This window comes from Babylonia areolata, chromosome 17 (assembly GCF_041734735.1).
Source record: "Babylonia areolata isolate BAREFJ2019XMU chromosome 17, ASM4173473v1, whole genome shotgun sequence".
NCBI classification, from domain to species: domain Eukaryota; kingdom Metazoa; phylum Mollusca; class Gastropoda; order Neogastropoda; family Buccinidae; genus Babylonia; species Babylonia areolata.
The window spans coordinates 10374454-10393651 of NC_134892.1; the positions used below are offsets into that span (position 1 = coordinate 10374454).

General features: G+C 43.3%; 2 protein-coding genes across 2 annotated transcripts in view; one reads left to right on the forward strand and one right to left on the reverse strand.

The window, feature by feature from the left end:
- LOC143291400 (ubiquitin carboxyl-terminal hydrolase 2-like) overlaps positions 1-7185 on the reverse strand; it is a 29158-nt gene extending 21973 nt beyond the window's left edge. Inside the window, exons 1-2 of the mRNA XM_076601240.1 lie at positions 7055-7185; positions 3478-4512 (exon numbers count right to left, since the gene is read on the reverse strand). Coding sequence (XP_076457355.1) covers positions 3478-4314 — 837 coding nt within the window. The 5' untranslated portion in view covers positions 4315-4512; positions 7055-7185. The remainder of the gene's footprint in view (positions 1-3477; positions 4513-7054) is intronic.
- Positions 7186-7650: 465 nt separating this feature from the next.
- LOC143291402 (CST complex subunit TEN1-like) lies at positions 7651-19198 on the forward strand. Its single transcript, XM_076601241.1, has 2 exons — positions 7651-7756; positions 18799-19198. The coding sequence occupies exons 1-2, from the start codon at positions 7656-7658 to the stop codon at positions 19196-19198; spliced, it is 501 nt and encodes a 166-aa protein (XP_076457356.1). The 5' UTR covers positions 7651-7655.

The window sequence follows — 19198 nt, forward strand, 5'->3', positions numbered from 1 at the left end:
ACACAGAGAAATCTGATGTGATAAAAAGAAATACAAATACAAATGTTTACACAACATGGCTACTACAAGTATCACAGCACAATGTGTACAATTTGGAGAGAGAGAGAAAAAAATCCTCCTATCATAAAAAACCAAACAAACAAACCCCAACTCCTCAATTACTGATTAGTCTGGGAAATGTGAGACCGATATACCCAGCATCTCCACCATAGAAATGAGAGAGAGAGAGAGAGAGAGAGAGAGAGAGAGAGAGAGAGAGAGAGAGAGAGAGAGGCAGGAAGAAAACATACAGGAAATTTTAGTTCCTCCCCAATATTTCGGCACACCTGCCTTGATAAGGTGATCACATTCACAGACCCTAGTTTCGTTAAATTCTGACCACAAAACAGATGATGCAAACATTCAAAACTGACCACAGGTCAAAACAGCCCACAAGTCATATAACCGGGCACAGGAGCGTATCAACTGAAAATTGCACATGCACTCTAAAAGATTATCACCGCCTTTGTCCACTCTTATATTATATAAGTAAATAGTGCACACAGGTATCAAAACTGTCTTGTCCTCTTGTGTGCCCCCCCCCCTCCCTGCACCCTCTCCCCCCAACCCCCATATCTCCCTCTTCACTCCCCCACCTCTTAACTCTGCTAACCCCACATCTCTTCCCACCTCCCTCCCCCCACACCTGCACACACACATACAAGGACACACACATACACATTTTGTATTTGTATTTGTATTTCTTTTTATCACAACAGATTTCTCTGTGTGAAATTCGGGCTGCTCTCTCCACAGGGAGAGCGCGTCGCTACACTACAGCGCCACCCATTTTTTTTGTATTTTTTCCTGCATGCAGTTTTATTTGTTTTTCCTATCGATGTGGATTTTTCTACAGAATTTTGCCAGGAACAACACTTTTGTTGCCGTGGGTTCTTTTACGTGCGCTAAGCGCATGCTGCACACGGGGCCTCGGTTTATCGTCTCATCCGAATGACTAGCGTCCAGACCACCACTCAAGGTCCAGTGGAGGGGGAGAAAATATTGGCGGCTGAGCCGTGATTCGAACCAGTGTGATCAGATTCTCTCGCTTCCTAGGCGGACGCGTTACCTCTAGGCCATCACTCCACACATATACACACAATGACACATACTCACACACACACATGCACAACCCCCCCAAGCCCCTTCCCTCCCCCCACCACACACAGACACACTCAGCCAGTGCTGTACCCTCAAGTTAAGGCACCCACACACCCACACATTGCTCACGAGACCTGAGCAAGCGGGCAGTGAGTGGAGATACTGATCATAAGGACTGTAGGTCCTCTTTCTTTCTGGCTTTTGATGCAGCAATCAATCATGGCAAAGACCCCAGACATCTGGTTTTGTTTCCCTGTACTGAGCGCTAGTCACCGTGCCTCAGGATACCGACACCAGCAGTACTCTCGCACACTAGGCCGGCTGACTGACTGACTGACTGACTGACTGGGTCTAGTCTTTTCTACTGACTGAGACTAGTGTGTGAGAGAGAGAGAGAGAGAGAGTCAATGTTTCTATGATTTTTAACCTATTTCACAAAATCGTCCATCATGGATATAGCTCGGTGTGCTGGGAACTTTTTTCACAGAGTGATTGACACAACAGATGCAGTACACACTTTAATCACACTCTCTCAGCCCTCCACCACACACCAACACCCCTCCACCCTCCCTCCCACATAACCTGTAAGATACTTAGTAGATAGCTTGAACATAAGGCTTAGCGAAATAAATTGAAATGTCTTGAGACTGATTAAAAAGTGATTTTATACTGGCTCAGAGTTAAGAGAGCTGTAAACGCAGGTCTACTCAGACTAGATGGCAGTGAGCTTCAAATTTTCAGTGCAGTGAAACTAAAAGCACAACCCCGGAATATATTTTATAATTATTTCTTCATTTTCAGTTTAAAGAGTTTTGTTTTCTTCTCCTTTGTTTGTTGGCTGCGACTCCAACTTCCACTTGAGTATACGTATGATATATACACAAGTGGGCTTTTACATGAATTACTGTTTTTACCTGCACCATGACACTCCATTTTCATGGGGTCAAGAGTATTGTTTTAAGACATATTTCCTCATACTTTAGAACTAAAAAAAAAAACCAACAACAAAACAAAACAAAATAAAAGAACCCTCCCTGCCCCACCCCCAAACAACAACATAAACATACACACACACAACACACACAGATGCCAACCATAAAATACCTATAAGCTATACTCATACTGTATGAACACTGTGGTCTTTTCCTAAAATCTCTGACAGTGAGTTGGAATGACAAATAACATAGAAAGAAAGAAAGAAAGAAAGAAAAACTTCAATAGAATGACTCGCACAAAGGAAAGCGCACGCACACACACACACACACACACACACACACAGATAGACATACACAAGAATTGTACTATTACTGTTTTTAGACATTGGCACAGTGCAAAATATCAACTTATCTCTTATCTTTTGCTGCTTATAGTTATACTTATACTAGTTATAGCCCAGCTAAACATACAGGGACATATCAGGGCTGAAAAATTGTTAAATAATTGGTCCAGTTCATTGCAATGAAAAAAAAAAGCCCCCCAAACAACCTCCCCCCAAAAAAAAACAACAACAACAACAAACAAACAAAAAACAAAACAAAACAAAAACACATGGAAAAGAAAACTAGGCACAAGAACAGTCCTATTCTATGATTTTTTAAGCTTGGGATATGCCTCATTCATGGGGGCTTGGTCAGGTTCAGATGAATTAAACCCACCAGTATCATCAGTGATGCTATTCCGATTCTACTGACACAGACACCATGACGGAACTGTGCAGTCAACCACAGACAGCGGTGATGAGAAAATAAAACCTCCTATAATTATTAATTGCCAGGCGTGATGCTTCTATAAACATGTGTCTGAAATTGTAGGGTTTTTTTGTTGTTGTTGTTTGTTTGTTTGTTTTTTGTTGTTGTTTTTGCTGTTATTAGTTTTGTTACATTTTTCTTTGATTTTCACCACTGTTTATCAATACATCAAGAACAACTTGAATAAACCCTGCCTTTTTTTTTTTTTTTTTTTTTTTTTTTGTCTTTTCTCACTTCAGCAGTTCTTGGCTTTTGTAACCAGTTTGTATACATTACCACATGATTCTATGCACATAATGTAAATGATATATCATCCATCCTTAAAAACATACAGACGTAAATGTTAGAATTATATTGAAGACTGACACTGGTGGCAGTATGTGTACTGGCCTTTTTTTTCTGGTTTATTTAAAATTTTTTATTAGTCTAATTTGAAGAAACAAACAAAACAAAAACAAAACAATAACAAGAAAAAACAACAACCCAACCTAACATACAAAAAATAAAATGCAATAATGACATAAAAAATGCAATAGTAATAATAATAATAGTAACTAAAAAAACCCTTTTCTTCAGCCAACTGACTTACACTCGGGGAAGTGCCGCTGGTGGAGCCACGACGTGAGGTGCTCAGCTCGTCTCGGGCCTCCCCGCCATAGTGCCGGCTCCGGGGCCCCAGGCCATTGCTGGTCCCGGGGCTGGACTCCCTGGAGAGGCTGGGCGTGTAGCCGCTCCGCCCCCCCACCATGTCCTTCTTGTCCTCCAGCCCACCTTGCTGCCGCAGCCGGGGCGAGGACCCGAAGATGTCCTCCTCCAGCCGGCTCCCCCTGCGACTGCCGGGCCGCTGTGCTATCCTGTCAGTGCTCTCTGTGCGGGAACGGTACGACCTTGAGGAAGGGTCGTCATCGAGGTGAAGGTTGGCCAGGCTGGCGGCTCGTCGGCCTGACAGCGTCCTGGGCGTGGTGGAGCTCATTTCATCCAGCCCTGACCGAGAGTTCCTTCGAGAAGAAAACGTGGATGCACCTGCAACGCCCGTGACGTAGTCTAATGTTCGGTCGGGTGTGATGGTGGTGGTATGGTGTTGGTACCTGGACGATGCTCCAAAGCCCGTGCTGTGGTCAGCTTTGAGAGGGCCCGGCCTCGTGGACGCAGGGGAGGCCCGGGCTCGCCGCGTGCTGTCAAAGCTCGAAAAATCATCCACCTTTCTGCTGGTGGTGGTCCTGTCATATGTGGCCATGCTGGGCCGGGAGGTTCTGTACTGGGAGCTGCCATGGGCCGGGGAGGAGTAGCCGTTGGTCAGACCAGGTGTGCGGCGTGTGGCTGAGCCGCTGCGACCCACGCTGGAGGTGGTGGAGTATGAGGAGCCGTAGGTGGTGGCGTAGTTGCGGCCCCCGTAAGTTGGGGAGAACGTGGAAGCGGTCGGCATCTTGGCTTCCTCAACTGATCTCCACTTCCACACGCTCTTGCCTCGACTTGACCGACCTTCACGCACTCAGCATCCTGAAAATCCTCGGTCCCTTCAACTGTGCTGCCTCGGTGTTCTACAGCTAGCTCTGCATCCTGATGACTGTACAATCTCTTCTATGACTTGGTGTTATCTTCAGGCTGGTTGAGAAGCTGCTTTCTGAAATGAAGAAAAAACAGAAACCTGCTGCCTTCAAAAGTCTTCACTTCCCCCCTTCCTCACTATACCTGTCTTTGATTTTGACAGCTTGAACTAACAAAGGCAAACTGAAAGCGAAACAAAACAAACTAAAATGAAAGTAACAGTGGCTTACTAACACACACATACACACACACATCCACGCTCACACAAACAACATCTCAAGCTCAAACTCAAAGCTTACATTTCAGTCTTGTCAAGAGTATGACTATGAAGGGTGCAATGGCCATATGGTTTAAGTGTTGGACTTTCAATCTGACAGTCCTGGGTTTGAATCACGGTAGCGGCGCCTGGTGGGTAAAGGGTGGAGATTTTTCCGATCTCTCAGATCAACGTATGTGCAGACCTGCTAGTGCCTGAACCCCCTTCGTGTGTATATGCATGCAGAAGATCAAATACGCACGTTAAAGATCCTGTAACCTATGTCAGTGTTCAGTGGGTTATGGAGACACGAAAATACCCAGCATGCATGAACCATGACAGTCATCAGCAAGTCGATATTGGTCGTGTAACGGAAAGAGGAAGGGGCAATGTGACAGATCACATAATTCACAGAATATGTTTGTATCAAAATATTGTTATATATACATGAAGATCTGCTGTATAAAGATTTAGAACTATAAAATGTCCTTCCTTGCTTCTGATACTGTGATTGTGAAAGCATTATTTAACAGATATTTGGTCTTGGTTCCTTGGGATTTGTTTGGGTTTGCTTTATTTGCCTAATGCGTTAGAACTTATGAAGCTAACACAAATCAGCTGCTCAAAGTATTATGTGATTGCAACTTATGGTGCAACACTGTAAACATTACACCTAGAATTATTAAAGGAATTATGACCTTACAAAAAAAGTTCAGCTTCATGAAGTGCCAAGCTGAAAGTCTTAATGTTTAAGTTTTTGTTGTTTTTCTCATATTTCTCACTTTCAAAGAATATTATCACTCCAGACAAAAAGCCTTAGCTAGTTCTTCAGTTTCTAAGCAAAGTTTTATTTGCATTTATTTATGTTCACATTTCATTCAAGTTTGTTGAGTTTCTGTTTCATACATTGAACAGATTTTTTTTTCACTGCACAGACAAAATAATCACTGAACAAAGTTCTTACAATCCAGTGGAGTATATTTAAAAAAAAGATTACGCATGATGCATGCGACCACATCACATAAAATACAAATCTATAATTTGTATAAGTATTGATAGTGATTATGGCAATAATACAAATTTATCTTTTTGGTTATAAAATCTGTTTTTTCCATTAGACATTATAAAGTACTTATCAAATAAACTTTAAGGAATGAACTTATCATTCAGGTATTTTTGCCGCTAATTTGACTAAACATTCACTGTTGGGTAAACACTTTTCATTTCAAAGTTCAGCAGTATCATGTTTCTGATCAGGTGATATCAATTAATATAATAATAGTTGCTGTTCGGGACAAAACTGTTGAAAGGAAAAAAAGAAGAGAAAATAACTGGCACAAAATTTAATTCTGAAAATTAAAACTGTGTTTCATGCCTATATGGGAAAATCATGTTCTTTTAAGAACTATCATTTGTATTCTTTGTGATCAAGAACCTCAATCATTATATGATTTATTTATTTCAGAAGGGTGAATGCATATTTTGTTCTTTGTTCATTCATATATGACTGCGATGTTTACTGCTTTACATTCATATGACATGGAATACATCACTGTTTTACTAGGTGTTCAAGTAAAGATATGATTTTCAGAAATGATAACTAGCATCACAAATTACAGTCGAACCATCAAACCAATTTACCAGCTGATGGATGAATAAGGGTGATGCACTCTTCATAGATCTTGGAGAGGAATAAGAGCTGTAATTAGAAATATATATGTATAGCAATTTGTTTTCTGTGCTTTGATATTCGGTATCACTAACATATAAAAGTTAAAATGTTATCTCTTTATAAAGAAGAAGAAGAAGAAGAAAAATAATAAAAATAAAAAAAAAAAAAAAAAAAAAAAGGAGGAAAAGGGGCAGCCATCATTTTCCAATCCAATCACCAAATTCCGAGATGCAAATTCAGTTCCTCCCCCTTATCAAAGTGGTAGAAGACACTGGGTGTGAGACAAATGCAATGGCATATTCATCTCTCTTTCGTTTTAATCTGTGGTCTTTATCTATTTTCTGAAATCTGTTTTTAAAAAAAAGAGAGATGAAATCGTAATTGCTGTTAATACCTTTTGTATAAAAATAAAATTCCGACAGGTGTTCCTTTTATTTATTTATTGTCTGTGCACAGCAGTGTGTGTGAAGTGTTCTTTTTGTTTTTCAACCCCAAAAGAAAATAAAACAAACACGACGAGTCTTGTGCCATTTGTGGTTCACAGAACTAGAAATGCAAGACGAGCAAGTGGTTACAATCATAAGCCCTAACTATACAAGGTAGTGTTGTCACTTTGCCAAATCTCTCATTACTTTCCCCTCGTAGTTCAACTTCAAGAGAACTTATCTTGCATTCTCGAAGATCTCTTACCTCCAAATGAGATATGAACCTCGTGGATCGATGAACGAAATACTTAAACAAAATCTGCTTGAACGAAAGCACAGACTCATGCACAACAGTGAACCCACAGACGTTGCATGGTACGAGGCTTTCGATCTGCGGTCACCCCGAGATTCTCTGTACAACCGCCATTTTGTCCTGACGTGAAGAACTTATTTTTGGTCAGTCGTCATAGTAACGCCCAAGGTTGATGTTATGGAACACTTTCTGCTGCACGGCAAATCACCCCCTCTGCGTCTTGTTTTTAAACAGTGCACCTTCAGAAATCCTAAATCAAGGAAACTACCACAGATTCCACTCCCTAAAGACGTTGTCCCTACCACCGATATCGACTAATCCACAAGAAGTTTTCATTTGTTGCACAGTTTTTGTAATAGTCAGACCGACACAGCGATGCACTAAAATACTCGACCAGATGTCTTCCACTCAATTCACTTGTTTGATCAAAAAATCAATTATTAAAAAGAATATGAGTGTTCAATTACCAAGAAGCTTTTTTTCTTTAATTCTTTCCTCTTCCTCTTCCTTATTATGAATTCCGATCTGCAATTTGTAGATCAAGCCGACAAAAATGGAGGCGCGTAATATCCCACCATCCGGGAAACAAGTTACCGTGAAAGATATGGTTGTGTTGACAGATTGGTTGCACAAGTCTGTCAATGTCACAGGCAGGTAATTATGAGAACTTTTTTTAACAATATGGAAAGACGGATTCAATGAAATCATCGTTAATGTGTTTGTGCGATCTGGTTTGCATGTGTCGAGTGTGGTTTGTAATGTGCCAGAACAGAAGAACCGAAAGTAGAATGCGCGTTCCTAATTCAGAATGGACGATATCAATCTTTACGTTCTTTATATCCATCCATAAAGATTATTCTTTTTTTAAGGTTAGAAGTGCATCAGTTCAGAACGCATCCCTCCCACCCAGATGTAAGTTTCTTGTAATTGGAAAGTGTTCATCCGCCCTCTCACGCACGCACGAACACACGCGCGCGCACATACACACACACACACACACATAAAGACACCCGCATATTGTAATTATACATGCCCTCATACACACGTAGTTTAGCATCCTAAATTCCTGGAGCTAAATTTAGGATGCTAAAGTGCGATTATACCCACATAATTATACTCAGGATGAAAACAATTTTTTGCATACATATAGATTTGATAGCTGTTAATTTACTCACGTATTTTCTTCCTGCTATTTTTTGTTTTAAATTGTTGAATCCAGTAGGGTAAGATGACATAATGGTTAAGACGCTTATCTGCAAGTACTGTTTCCGTGAGGCTGTGGGCTCCAATCTCAGTCTCACCCTTTCTCCAGAAGTTTGACTGGAAAATCAAACTGAGGATCTAGTCATTCAGATGAGAAATCAAGCTGAGGATCTCTGAGGATCTAGTCATTCAGACGAGAAATCAAGCTGAGGATCTCTGAGGATCTAGTCATTCAGACGAGAAATCAAACTGAGGATCTAGTCATTCAGACGAGAAATCAAACTGAGGATCTCTGAGGATCTAGTCATTCAGACGAGAAATCAAACTGAGGATCTAGTCATTCAGGTGAGAAATCAAACTGAGGATCTCTGAGGATCTAGTCATTGAGATGAGAAATCAAACTGAGGATCTCGTCATTCAGACGAGAAATCAAACTGAGGATCTTGTCATTCAGATGAGAAATTAAACTGAGGTTCTAGTCATTCAGACGAGAAATCAAACTGAGGATCTAGTCGTTCAGACGAGAAATTAAACTGAGGATCTTGTCATTCAGACGAGAAATCAAACTGAGGTTCTAGTCGTTCAGACGAGAAATCAAACTGTGGTTCTAGTCATTCAGACGAGAAATCAAACTGAGGATCTAGTCATTCGACGAGAAATCAAACTGAGGTTCTAGTCGTTCAGACGAGAAATCAAACTGAGGATCTAGTCATTCAGATGAGAAATTAAACTGAGGATCTAGTCATTTAGACGAGAAATTAAACTGAGGATCTAGTCATTCAGACGAGAAATCAAACTGAGCATCTAGTCATTCAGACGAGAAATCAAATTGAGGTTCTAGTCATTCAGACGAGAAATTAAACTGAGGTTCTAGTCGTTCAGACGAGAAATCAAACTGTGGTTCTAGTCATTCAGACGAGAAATCAAACTGAGGATCTAGTCATTCAGACGAGAAATCAAACTGAGGATCTAGTCATTCAGATGAGAAATCAAACTGAGGTTTGGTTTGCAGCAAGCACTTGGCGCACTGAAAAGGAACCCATGGCAACTTAAAGTACACATGCAGACATCTTCCAGGAGTAGATATGGTGTAGCCTGTATGGATTTGTCTTAACACAGTGACGTCTCAGTTAATTCTGGGTGCTGGTGTTGTTGATAAACATGGTGCAGTTGAAGAAAAAAAATTTACCTGGGGTGGTGAGTGGGCGGCAAAAATGTTTTCTGACATAATTTGTCTCATTCATCCCTACCCTGGAAAGAACAAGGATTGCACTTTGAATCACAGATTTTCATTTTTCCTTTCTATCACTGGAGGGTCAACAAGGCAGTGTGCAAACACTAGAGAAATAGCACAAAAAAAAAAAAAAAAAAAAAAATCAAACAGTCATCACATTCACAGTGCATCAACTCTAAAGATAATCATTTAAAACAGACCACCCCGCCCCCGCCCCCCTCCACACACCCACCAAAAAAAAAAAAAAAAAAAAAAAAGTGGGGACTGCACAAAAATGCAGCCATAGAATTTTTAAGAGCTCAGAACACTTCTTTTGTAACAGGAGTTTCAGTTTCAGTTTCAGTAGCTCAAGGAGGCGTCACTGCGTTCGGACAAATCCATATACGCTACACCACATCTGCCAAGCAGATGCCTGACCAGCAGCGTAACCCAACGCGCTTAGTCAGGCCTTTGTAACAGGAGTGAGATATTTACACATATTGAGTGGTGACCTAGAGGTAATGCGCTCAACTGGGAAGTGAGTGTCCTTGGGTTTGAGTTCCAACTTCCATATACATTGATGTATGTTGTGTGGGATATATGTTGGTGTGATATATGTAGTGTGTGTGCACATATGTGCTGCACACTGTGTGTGTGTGTGTGTGTGTGTGTGTGTGTGTGTGTGTGAGAGAGAGAGAGAGAGAGAGTGTGTGTGTGTGTGTGTGAGAGAGAGAGAGAGAGAGTGTGTGTGTGTGTGTGTATGTGTGTGAGAGAGAGAGAGAGAGAGAGAGTGTGTGTGTGTGTGTGTGCATTTTACTGATATATAATGATGGATTTATTTGTTGGATGTTTATATTTGTACATATTGATGTGCAATTATTTATGGTCTTAACTTTCTGTGTGTGTGCTCTTGCGCTCACATGAGTTAAGGCAGACTCGTGTTTTTGTGCACATGTTTGTGTGTGTGTGTGTGTGTGTGTGTGTGTGTTTATTGTGTGCATGTGTGTGTGTGTTGTGTTAGTTTATCAGCAGTTTTTGTGGATCTTTATTTGACTAATTTTAATCTCTTTTTATAGTGTGGCTGATCAGGTTTTTATTTGAGTGTGTGTTTATTATTAACAAGCCTATATTGCACAAATTAATTTCCATATGGAGTGATGGAGTTTTTTTTTAATATTTGGTTTGTTTGCTTGTACTATAACAGTGGGCACGACACCCTTTATAGCAGTACATCATATCACTATCAGTCGTCACCACCTCACACTGCCATTTAATTTTTAAGGAAAGATATTTTGAGTCACTGTGAAAAGATTAGCTTTGTATGGGTTGGAACATGGTGTAGTGTGTGGTGTTCATGGATTTGGATTTAAAAAAAAAAAAAAAAAAGAAAAAAAGTTTTATTTCTGATTTTACTGCAAACGACAACAAAGCAAAAACAGCAACAGTAAAAATGAATTGTCATACACAGCACTATACTTAAATAATCAACAGTGACAACAGTCAAGATCATGTTCTGTTCAAGTAATTAACCGGCTGGAATTTGTATATAGCGTCTTTGCCAAGTGAAAGGAGAAGTAAAAAAGAAGAAGAAAGAAAAGAAAAAAAAAGAAAAAAAAGAAAGAAAAAAAAAAAAAAAGAAACAGAAAAGGCATCTGTGCCAGTTAAAGGAGAATCTATTTTCAAAGAAACACAAACTACAAGAGCAACACGGTTGGTGACTGTAATGGTTGATGGCTCTGGGTATAAGCTTAACCCCTTGGCTGCTAAACCTTGGTGAACTGTGATCAGTGGGGCATCGCAGTTAACCGCATATTTTCAGTGTACTTCTTCTCCTTCTTCTGCGTTCACTCGTATGCACACGAGTGGGCTTTTACATGTATGACCGTTTTTACCCCGCCATGTAGGCAGCCATACTCCATTTTCAGGGGTGTGCATGCTGGGTATGTTCTTGTTTCCATAACCCACCGAACGCTGACATGGATTACAGGATCTTTAGCGTGTGTATTTGATCTTCTGCTTGCATATACACACGAAGGGGGTTCAGGCACTAGCAGGTCTGCACACATGTTGACCTTGGAGATCGTAAAAATCTCCACCCTTTACCCACCAGGCGCCGTCACCGTGATTCGAACCTGGGACCCTCAGATTGACAGTCCAACGCTTTAACCACTCGGCTATTGCGCCCGTCTTCTGTGTACATATCAGTCAGTGATGTCATTGGATTTGCTGAACAGAAGGCAATGTGGAGTGATGGCCGAGAGGTAATGCGTCCGCCTAGGAAGCGAGAGAATCTGAGCGCGCTGGTTTGAATCATGGCTCAGCCGCCGATATTTTCTCCCCCTCCACTAGACCTTGAGTGGTGGTCTGAACGCTAGTCATTCGGATGAGACGATAAACTGAGGTCCTGTGTGCAGCATGCACTTAGCGTATGTAAAAGAACCCGTGGCATCAAAAGGGTTGTTCCAGGCAAAATTCTGTAGAAAAATCCACTTTGATAGGAAAAACAAATAAAACTGCATGCAGGAAAAAATACCCCCCAAAAATGGGCGGCACTGTAGTGTAGTGACGTGCTCTCCGTGGGGAGAGCAGCCCGAATTTCACACAGAGAAATCTGTTGTGATAAAAAGAAATACAAATACAAATGTAACCCCAAGAGGAAGAAGTCCAAACATAGATCGGTGACTGACATCCTGACCTGCAAGCTCTGTCCCGTGTCATCGACTTGCATATACGTCAGCAGCAGTCAAGGGGTTAAAAAAAGAAAGAAAAGAAAAAGGAATTAAAAACATCACCACTGACAGGGTCATTGACTGTTACGGCTGACCGACAGCGTTGGGATTAGCCAGCTGACTGGTTGAGACAGCCCCAGAGTCTGGAAACCTTCCAGCAGGTGAACTCACTAACTGCCCAGTCAGACAGCCAGCTGGCACCATGCAGTACAAGTGTCAGTGTCAGGTGCCAGGGGGAGGTAACCACTGGCCTGTGACTGCTGGGGATGAATATGCTTGTCAGTGAAGGGCTGTCACCTCACATTAAGATAAGACAGGAGCTAACAGGTGATGATGTCAGTGAAGGGCTGTCACCTCACAGTAAAAGACAGGAGCTAACAGGTCATGATGTCAGTGAAGGGCTGTCACCTCACAGTAAGATAAGACAGGAGCTAACAGGTCAGGATGTCAGTGAAGGGCTGTCACCTCACAGTAAGATAAGACAGGAGCTAACAGGTCATGATGTCAGTGAAGGGCTGTCACCTCACAGTAAAAGACAGGAGCTAACAGGTGATGATGTCAGTGAAGGGCTGTCACCTCACAGTGAGATAAGACAGGAGCTAACAGGTCATGATGTCAGTGAAGGGCTGTCACCTCACAGTAAAAGACAGGAGCTAACAGGTGATGATGTCAGTGAAGGGCTGTCACCTCACAGTGAGATAAGACAGGAGCTAACAGGTCATGATGTCAGTGAAGGGCTGTCACCTCACAGTAAGATAAGACAGGAGCTAACAGGTCATGATGTCAGTGAAGGGCTGTCACCTCACAGTAAGATAAGACAGGAGCTAACAGGTCATGATGCCAGTGAAGGGCTGTCACCTCACAGTAAGATAAGACAGGAGCTAACAGGTGATGATGTCAGTGAAGGGCTGTCACATCACAGTGAGATAAGACAGCAGCTCACAGGTGATGATGTCAGTGAAGGGCTGTCACCTCACAGTAAAAGACAGGAGCTAACAGGTCATGATGTCAGTGAAGGGCTGTCACCTCACATTAAGATAAGACAGGAGCTAACAGGTCATGATGTCAGTGAAGGGCTGTCACCTCACAGTGAGATAAGACAGGAGCTAACAGGTCATGATGTCAGTGAAGGGCTGTCACCTCACAGTAAAAGACAGGAGCTAACAGGTGATGATGTCAGTGAAGGGCTGTCACCTCACAGTGAGATAAGACAGGAGCTAACAGGTCATGATGTCAGTGAAGGGCTGTCACCTCACAGTAAGATAAGACAGGAGCTAACAGGTCATGATGTCAGTGAAGGGCTGTCACCTCACAGTAAGATAAGACAGGAGCTAACAGGTCATGATGCCAGTGAAGGGCTGTCACCTCACAGTAAGATAAGACAGGAGCTAACAGGTGATGATGTCAGTGAAGGGCTGTCACATCACAGTGAGATAAGACAGCAGCTCACAGGTCATGATGTCAGTGAAGGGCTGTCACCTCACAGTAAAAGACAGGAGCTAACAGGTCATGATGTCAGTGAAGGGCTGTCACCTCACATTAAGATAAGACAGGAGGTAACAGGTCATGATGTCAGTGAAGGGCTGTCACCTCACATTAAGATAAGACAGGAGCTAACAGGTGATGATGTCAGTGAAGGGCTGTCACCTCACAGTAAAAGACAGGAGCTAACAAGTCAGGATGTCAGTGAAGGGCTGTCACCTCACAGTAAGATAAGACAGGAGCTAACAGGTCATGATGTCAGTGAAGGGCTGTCACCTCACAGTTAAAGACAGCAGCTAACAGGTGATGATGTCAGTGAAGGGCTGTCACCTCACAGTAAGATAAGACAGCAGCTAACAGGTGATGATGTCAGTGAAAGGCTGTCCCCTCACATTAAGATAAGACAGGAGCTAACAGGTCATGATGTCAGTGAAGGGCTGTCACCTCACATTAAGATAAGACAGGAGCTAACAGGTCAGGATGTCAGTGAAGGGCTGTCACCTCACAGTAAAAGACAGGAGCTAACAGGTCATGATGTCAGTGAATGGCTGTCACCTCACATTAAGATAAGACAGGAGCTAACAGGTCATGATGTCAGTGAAGGGCTGTCACCTCACAGTAAGATAAGACAGGAGCTAACAGGTCATGATGCCAGTGAAGGGCTGTCACCTCACAGTAAGATAAGACAGGAGCTAACAGGTGATGATGTCAGTGAAGGGCTGTCACATCACAGTGAGATAAGACAGCAGCTCACAGGTCATGATGTCAGTGAAGGGCTGTCACCTCACAGTAAAAGACAGGAGCTAACAGGTCATGATGTCAGTGAAGGGCTGTCACCTCACATTAAGATAAGACAGGAGGTAACAGGTCATGATGTCAGTGAAGGGCTGTCACCTCACATTAAGATAAGACAGGAGCTAACAGGTGATGATGTCAGTGAAGGGCTGTCACCTCACAGTAAAAGACAGGAGCTAACAAGTCAGGATGTCAGTGAAGGGCTGTCACCTCACAGTAAGATAAGACAGGAGCTAACAGGTCATGATGTCAGTGAAGGGCTGTCACCTCACAGTTAAAGACAGCAGCTAACAGGTGATGATGTCAGTGAAGGGCTGTCACCTCACAGTAAGATAAGACAGCAGCTAACAGGTGATGATGTCAGTGAAAGGCTGTCCCCTCACATTAAGATAAGACAGGAGCTAACAGGTCATGATGTCAGTGAAGGGCTGTCACCTCACATTAAGATAAGACAGGAGCTAACAGGTCAGGATGTCAGTGAAGGGCTGTCACCTCACATTAAGATAAGACAGGAGCTAACAGGTCATGATGTCAGTGAAGGGCTGTCACCTCACATTAAGATAAGACAGGAGCTAACAGGTCAGGATGTCAGTGAAGGGCTGTCACCTCACAGTAAAAGACAGGAGCTAACAGGTCATGATGTCAGTGAATGGCTGTCACCTCACATTAAGATAAGACAGGAGCTAACAGGTCATGATGTCAGTGAAGGGCTGTCACCTCACAGTAAGATAAGACAGCAGCTAACAGGTGATGATGTCAGTGAAGGGCTGTCACCTCACAGTAAGATAAGACAGCAGCTAACAGGTGATGATGTCAGTGAAGGGCTGTCACCTCACATTAAGATAAGACAGGAGCTAACAGGTGATGGTGTCAGTGAAGGGCTGTCACCTCACATTAAGATAAGACAGGAGCTAACAGGTCATGATGTCAGTGAAGGGCTGTCACCTCACAGTAAGATAAGACAGCAGCTCACAGGTCAGGATGTCAGTGAAGGGGTGTCACCTCACATTAAGATAGGACAGGAGCTAACAGGTCATGTCAGTGAAGGGCTGTCACCTCACATTAAGATAAGACAGGAGCTAACAGGTCATGATGTCAGTGAAGGGCTGTCACCTCACATTAAGATAGGACAGGAGCTAACAGGTCATGTCAGTGAAGGGCTGTCACCTCACAGTAAGATAAGACAGGAGCTAACAGGTCATGATGCCAGTGAAGGGCTGTCACCTCACTTTAAGATAAGACAGGAGCTAACAGGTCATGATGTCAGTGAAGGGCTGTCACCTCACAGTAAGATAAGACAGGAGCTAACAGGTCATGATGTCAGTGAAGGGCTGTCACCTCACAGTAAGATAAGACAGGAGCTAACAGGTCATGATGCCAGTGAAGGGCTGTCACCTCACAGTAAGATAAGACAGGAGCTAACAGGTCATGATGTCAGTGAAGGGCTGTCACCTCACAGTAAGATAAGACAGGAGCTAACAGGTCATGATGTCAGTGAAGGGCTGTCACCTCACAGTAAGATAAGACAGGAGCTAACAGGTGATGATGTCAGTGAAGGGCTGTCACCTCACAGTAAGATAAGACAGCAGCTAACAGGTGATGATGTCAGTGAAAGGCTGTCCCCTCACATTAAGATAAGACAGGAGCTAACAGGTCATGATGTCAGTGAAGGGCTGTCACCTCACATTAAGATAAGACAGGAGCTAACAGGTCAGGATGTCAGTGAAGGGCTGTCACCTCACAGTAAAAGACAGGAGCTAACAGGTCATGATGTCAGTGAATGGCTGTCACCTCACATTAAGATAAGACAGGAGCTAACAGGTCATGATGTCAGTGAAGGGCTGTCACCTCACAGTAAGATAAGACAGGAGCTAACAGGTCATGATGCCAGTGAAGGGCTGTCACCTCACAGTAAGATAAGACAGGAGCTAACAGGTGATGATGTCAGTGAAGGGCTGTCACATCACAGTGAGATAAGACAGCAGCTCACAGGTCATGATGTCAGTGAAGGGCTGTCACCTCACAGTAAAAGACAGGAGCTAACAGGTCATGATGTCAGTGAAGGGCTGTCACCTCACATTAAGATAAGACAGGAGGTAACAGGTCATGATGTCAGTGAAGGGCTGTCACCTCACATTAAGATAAGACAGGAGCTAACAGGTGATGATGTCAGTGAAGGGCTGTCACCTCACAGTAAAAGACAGGAGCTAACAAGTCAGGATGTCAGTGAAGGGCTGTCACCTCACAGTAAGATAAGACAGGAGCTAACAGGTCATGATGTCAGTGAAGGGCTGTCACCTCACAGTTAAAGACAGCAGCTAACAGGTGATGATGTCAGTGAAGGGCTGTCACCTCACAGTAAGATAAGACAGCAGCTAACAGGTGATGATGTCAGTGAAAGGCTGTCCCCTCACATTAAGATAAGACAGGAGCTAACAGGTCATGATGTCAGTGAAGGGCTGTCACCTCACATTAAGATAAGACAGGAGCTAACAGGTCAGGATGTCAGTGAAGGGCTGTCACCTCACATTAAGATAAGACAGGAGCTAACAGGTCATGATGTCAGTGAAGGGCTGTCACCTCACATTAAGATAAGACAGGAGCTAACAGGTCAGGATGTCAGTGAAGGGCTGTCACCTCACAGTAAAAGACAGGAGCTAACAGGTCATGATGTCAGTGAATGGCTGTCACCTCACATTAAGATAAGACAGGAGCTAACAGGTCATGATGTCAGTGAAGGGCTGTCACCTCACAGTAAGATAAGACAGCAGCTAACAGGTGATGATGTCAGTGAAGGGCTGTCACCTCACAGTAAGATAAGACAGCAGCTAACAGGTGATGATGTCAGTGAAGGGCTGTCACCTCACATTAAGATAAGACAGGAGCTAACAGGTGATGGTGTCAGTGAAGGGCTGTCACCTCACAGTAAGATAAGACAGGAGCTAACAGGTCATGATGTCAGTGAAGGGCTGTCACCTCACAGTAAGATAAGACAGCAGCTCACAGGTCAGGATGTCAGTGAAGGGCTGTCACCTCACATTAAGATAGGACAGGAGCTAACAGGTCATGATGTCAGTGAAGGGCTGTCACCTCACATTAAGATAGGACAGGAGCTAACAGGTCATGTCAGTGAAGGGCTGTCACCTCACAGTAAGATAAGACAGGAGCTAACAGGTCATGATGTCAGTGAAGGGCTGTCACCTCACTTTAAGATAAGACAGGAGCTAACAGGTCATGATGTCAGTGAAGGGCTGTCACCTCACAGTAAGATAAGACAGGAGCTAACAGGTCATGATGTCAGTGAAGGGCTGTCACCTCACAGTAAGATAAGACAGGAGCTAACAGGTCATGATGCCAGTGAAGGGCTGTCACCTCACAGTAAAAGACAGGAGCTAACAGGTCATGATGTCAGTGAAGGGCTGTCACCTCACATTAAGATAAGACAGGAGCTAACAGGTCATGATGTCAGTGAAGGGCTGTCACCTCACAGTAAGATAAGACAGGAGCTAACAGGTCATGATGTCAGTGAAGGGCTGTCACCGCATGACCCAACTCACCAAGTTTCAACAGTCAAAGGGTTGAGAAAATCTCTGCGACACCCTAGTCCTTATCAGTTATGATTTTTTTGTATCAAGTGCTTAGCTGAAACATAGAATTCATTATTTTGTTTTTAACTGTATGTGAAAAACACACTTGAGCACAGAACAGCACCAAGCTGAACCCTATGGTGTGCTGGTGTGCTGGGTTGGTGGTAAATTTACACACAGCTTACAATTCTGGAACACGTTCTGCTGCTGCTGTTATTATTCCTTCTCCTCCTTCTCCCTCAACAACAATAACAACAACTACTTCTACCACCACTACTACTACTCCTTCTACTACTACTAGTGTAGGCATTGTTTTTATTTGTTTATCAGTCATCATCATCATCATCATCATCATTGTCACCTCACCTGGTCTCACCTGTGTCCATGTTGTCTTTCAGTGAGTTTCTGGGTGAGACAATAAACTACAGAAATCCTGTGTCACACACACACACACACACACACACACACACACACACACACACACATACAGTACAGTGTACACAAACACACCATGAGCACACAACAACTTATCTCACATTTCTATATTACACTTACGTATGACATAGCCTTTTTGTTCTTTATCTTTTTTTTATTTATTTTATTTTTTATTCATCATTTTGAATTGTTCAAAAACACATCAGTTCATGTTTTGTTTTTCCTCCCTTCCTCCCTCCCTCCCAACGCCAGGCTAGAGGAACACAACGTGGTCACCTGCCGGGCCAAACTGGGAGCTCCCAGGCTGAGCCACCGCGTCACCATTGACACGAGGCTGGTGGAGCCCTTTGACGCCCGGCTTGGCAGCATGTTCCAGTTCATCGGGGAGGTGAAGGAGGAGGAGGAGGACCAACGAGGGAATAGATGGGACGAGGCTGCTGGTGGTGGTGGTGGTGGTGGTCTTCATAAAACAAGGGCGGTGGCGGCAGTGGTTGTGGAAGCCAGGGTGGTTCGTAACTGTGATGGGTTGGATCTGGTGGCCTACGAGCAGGCGCTGAGGAAGCAGAGGGAATACTTGGCCAGCAGAAGAGCAGCAGGAGGAGGAGGAGGAGGAAGTGGGGGAGATGGTGGAGGAGGAGGCGGAGGAGGGTGA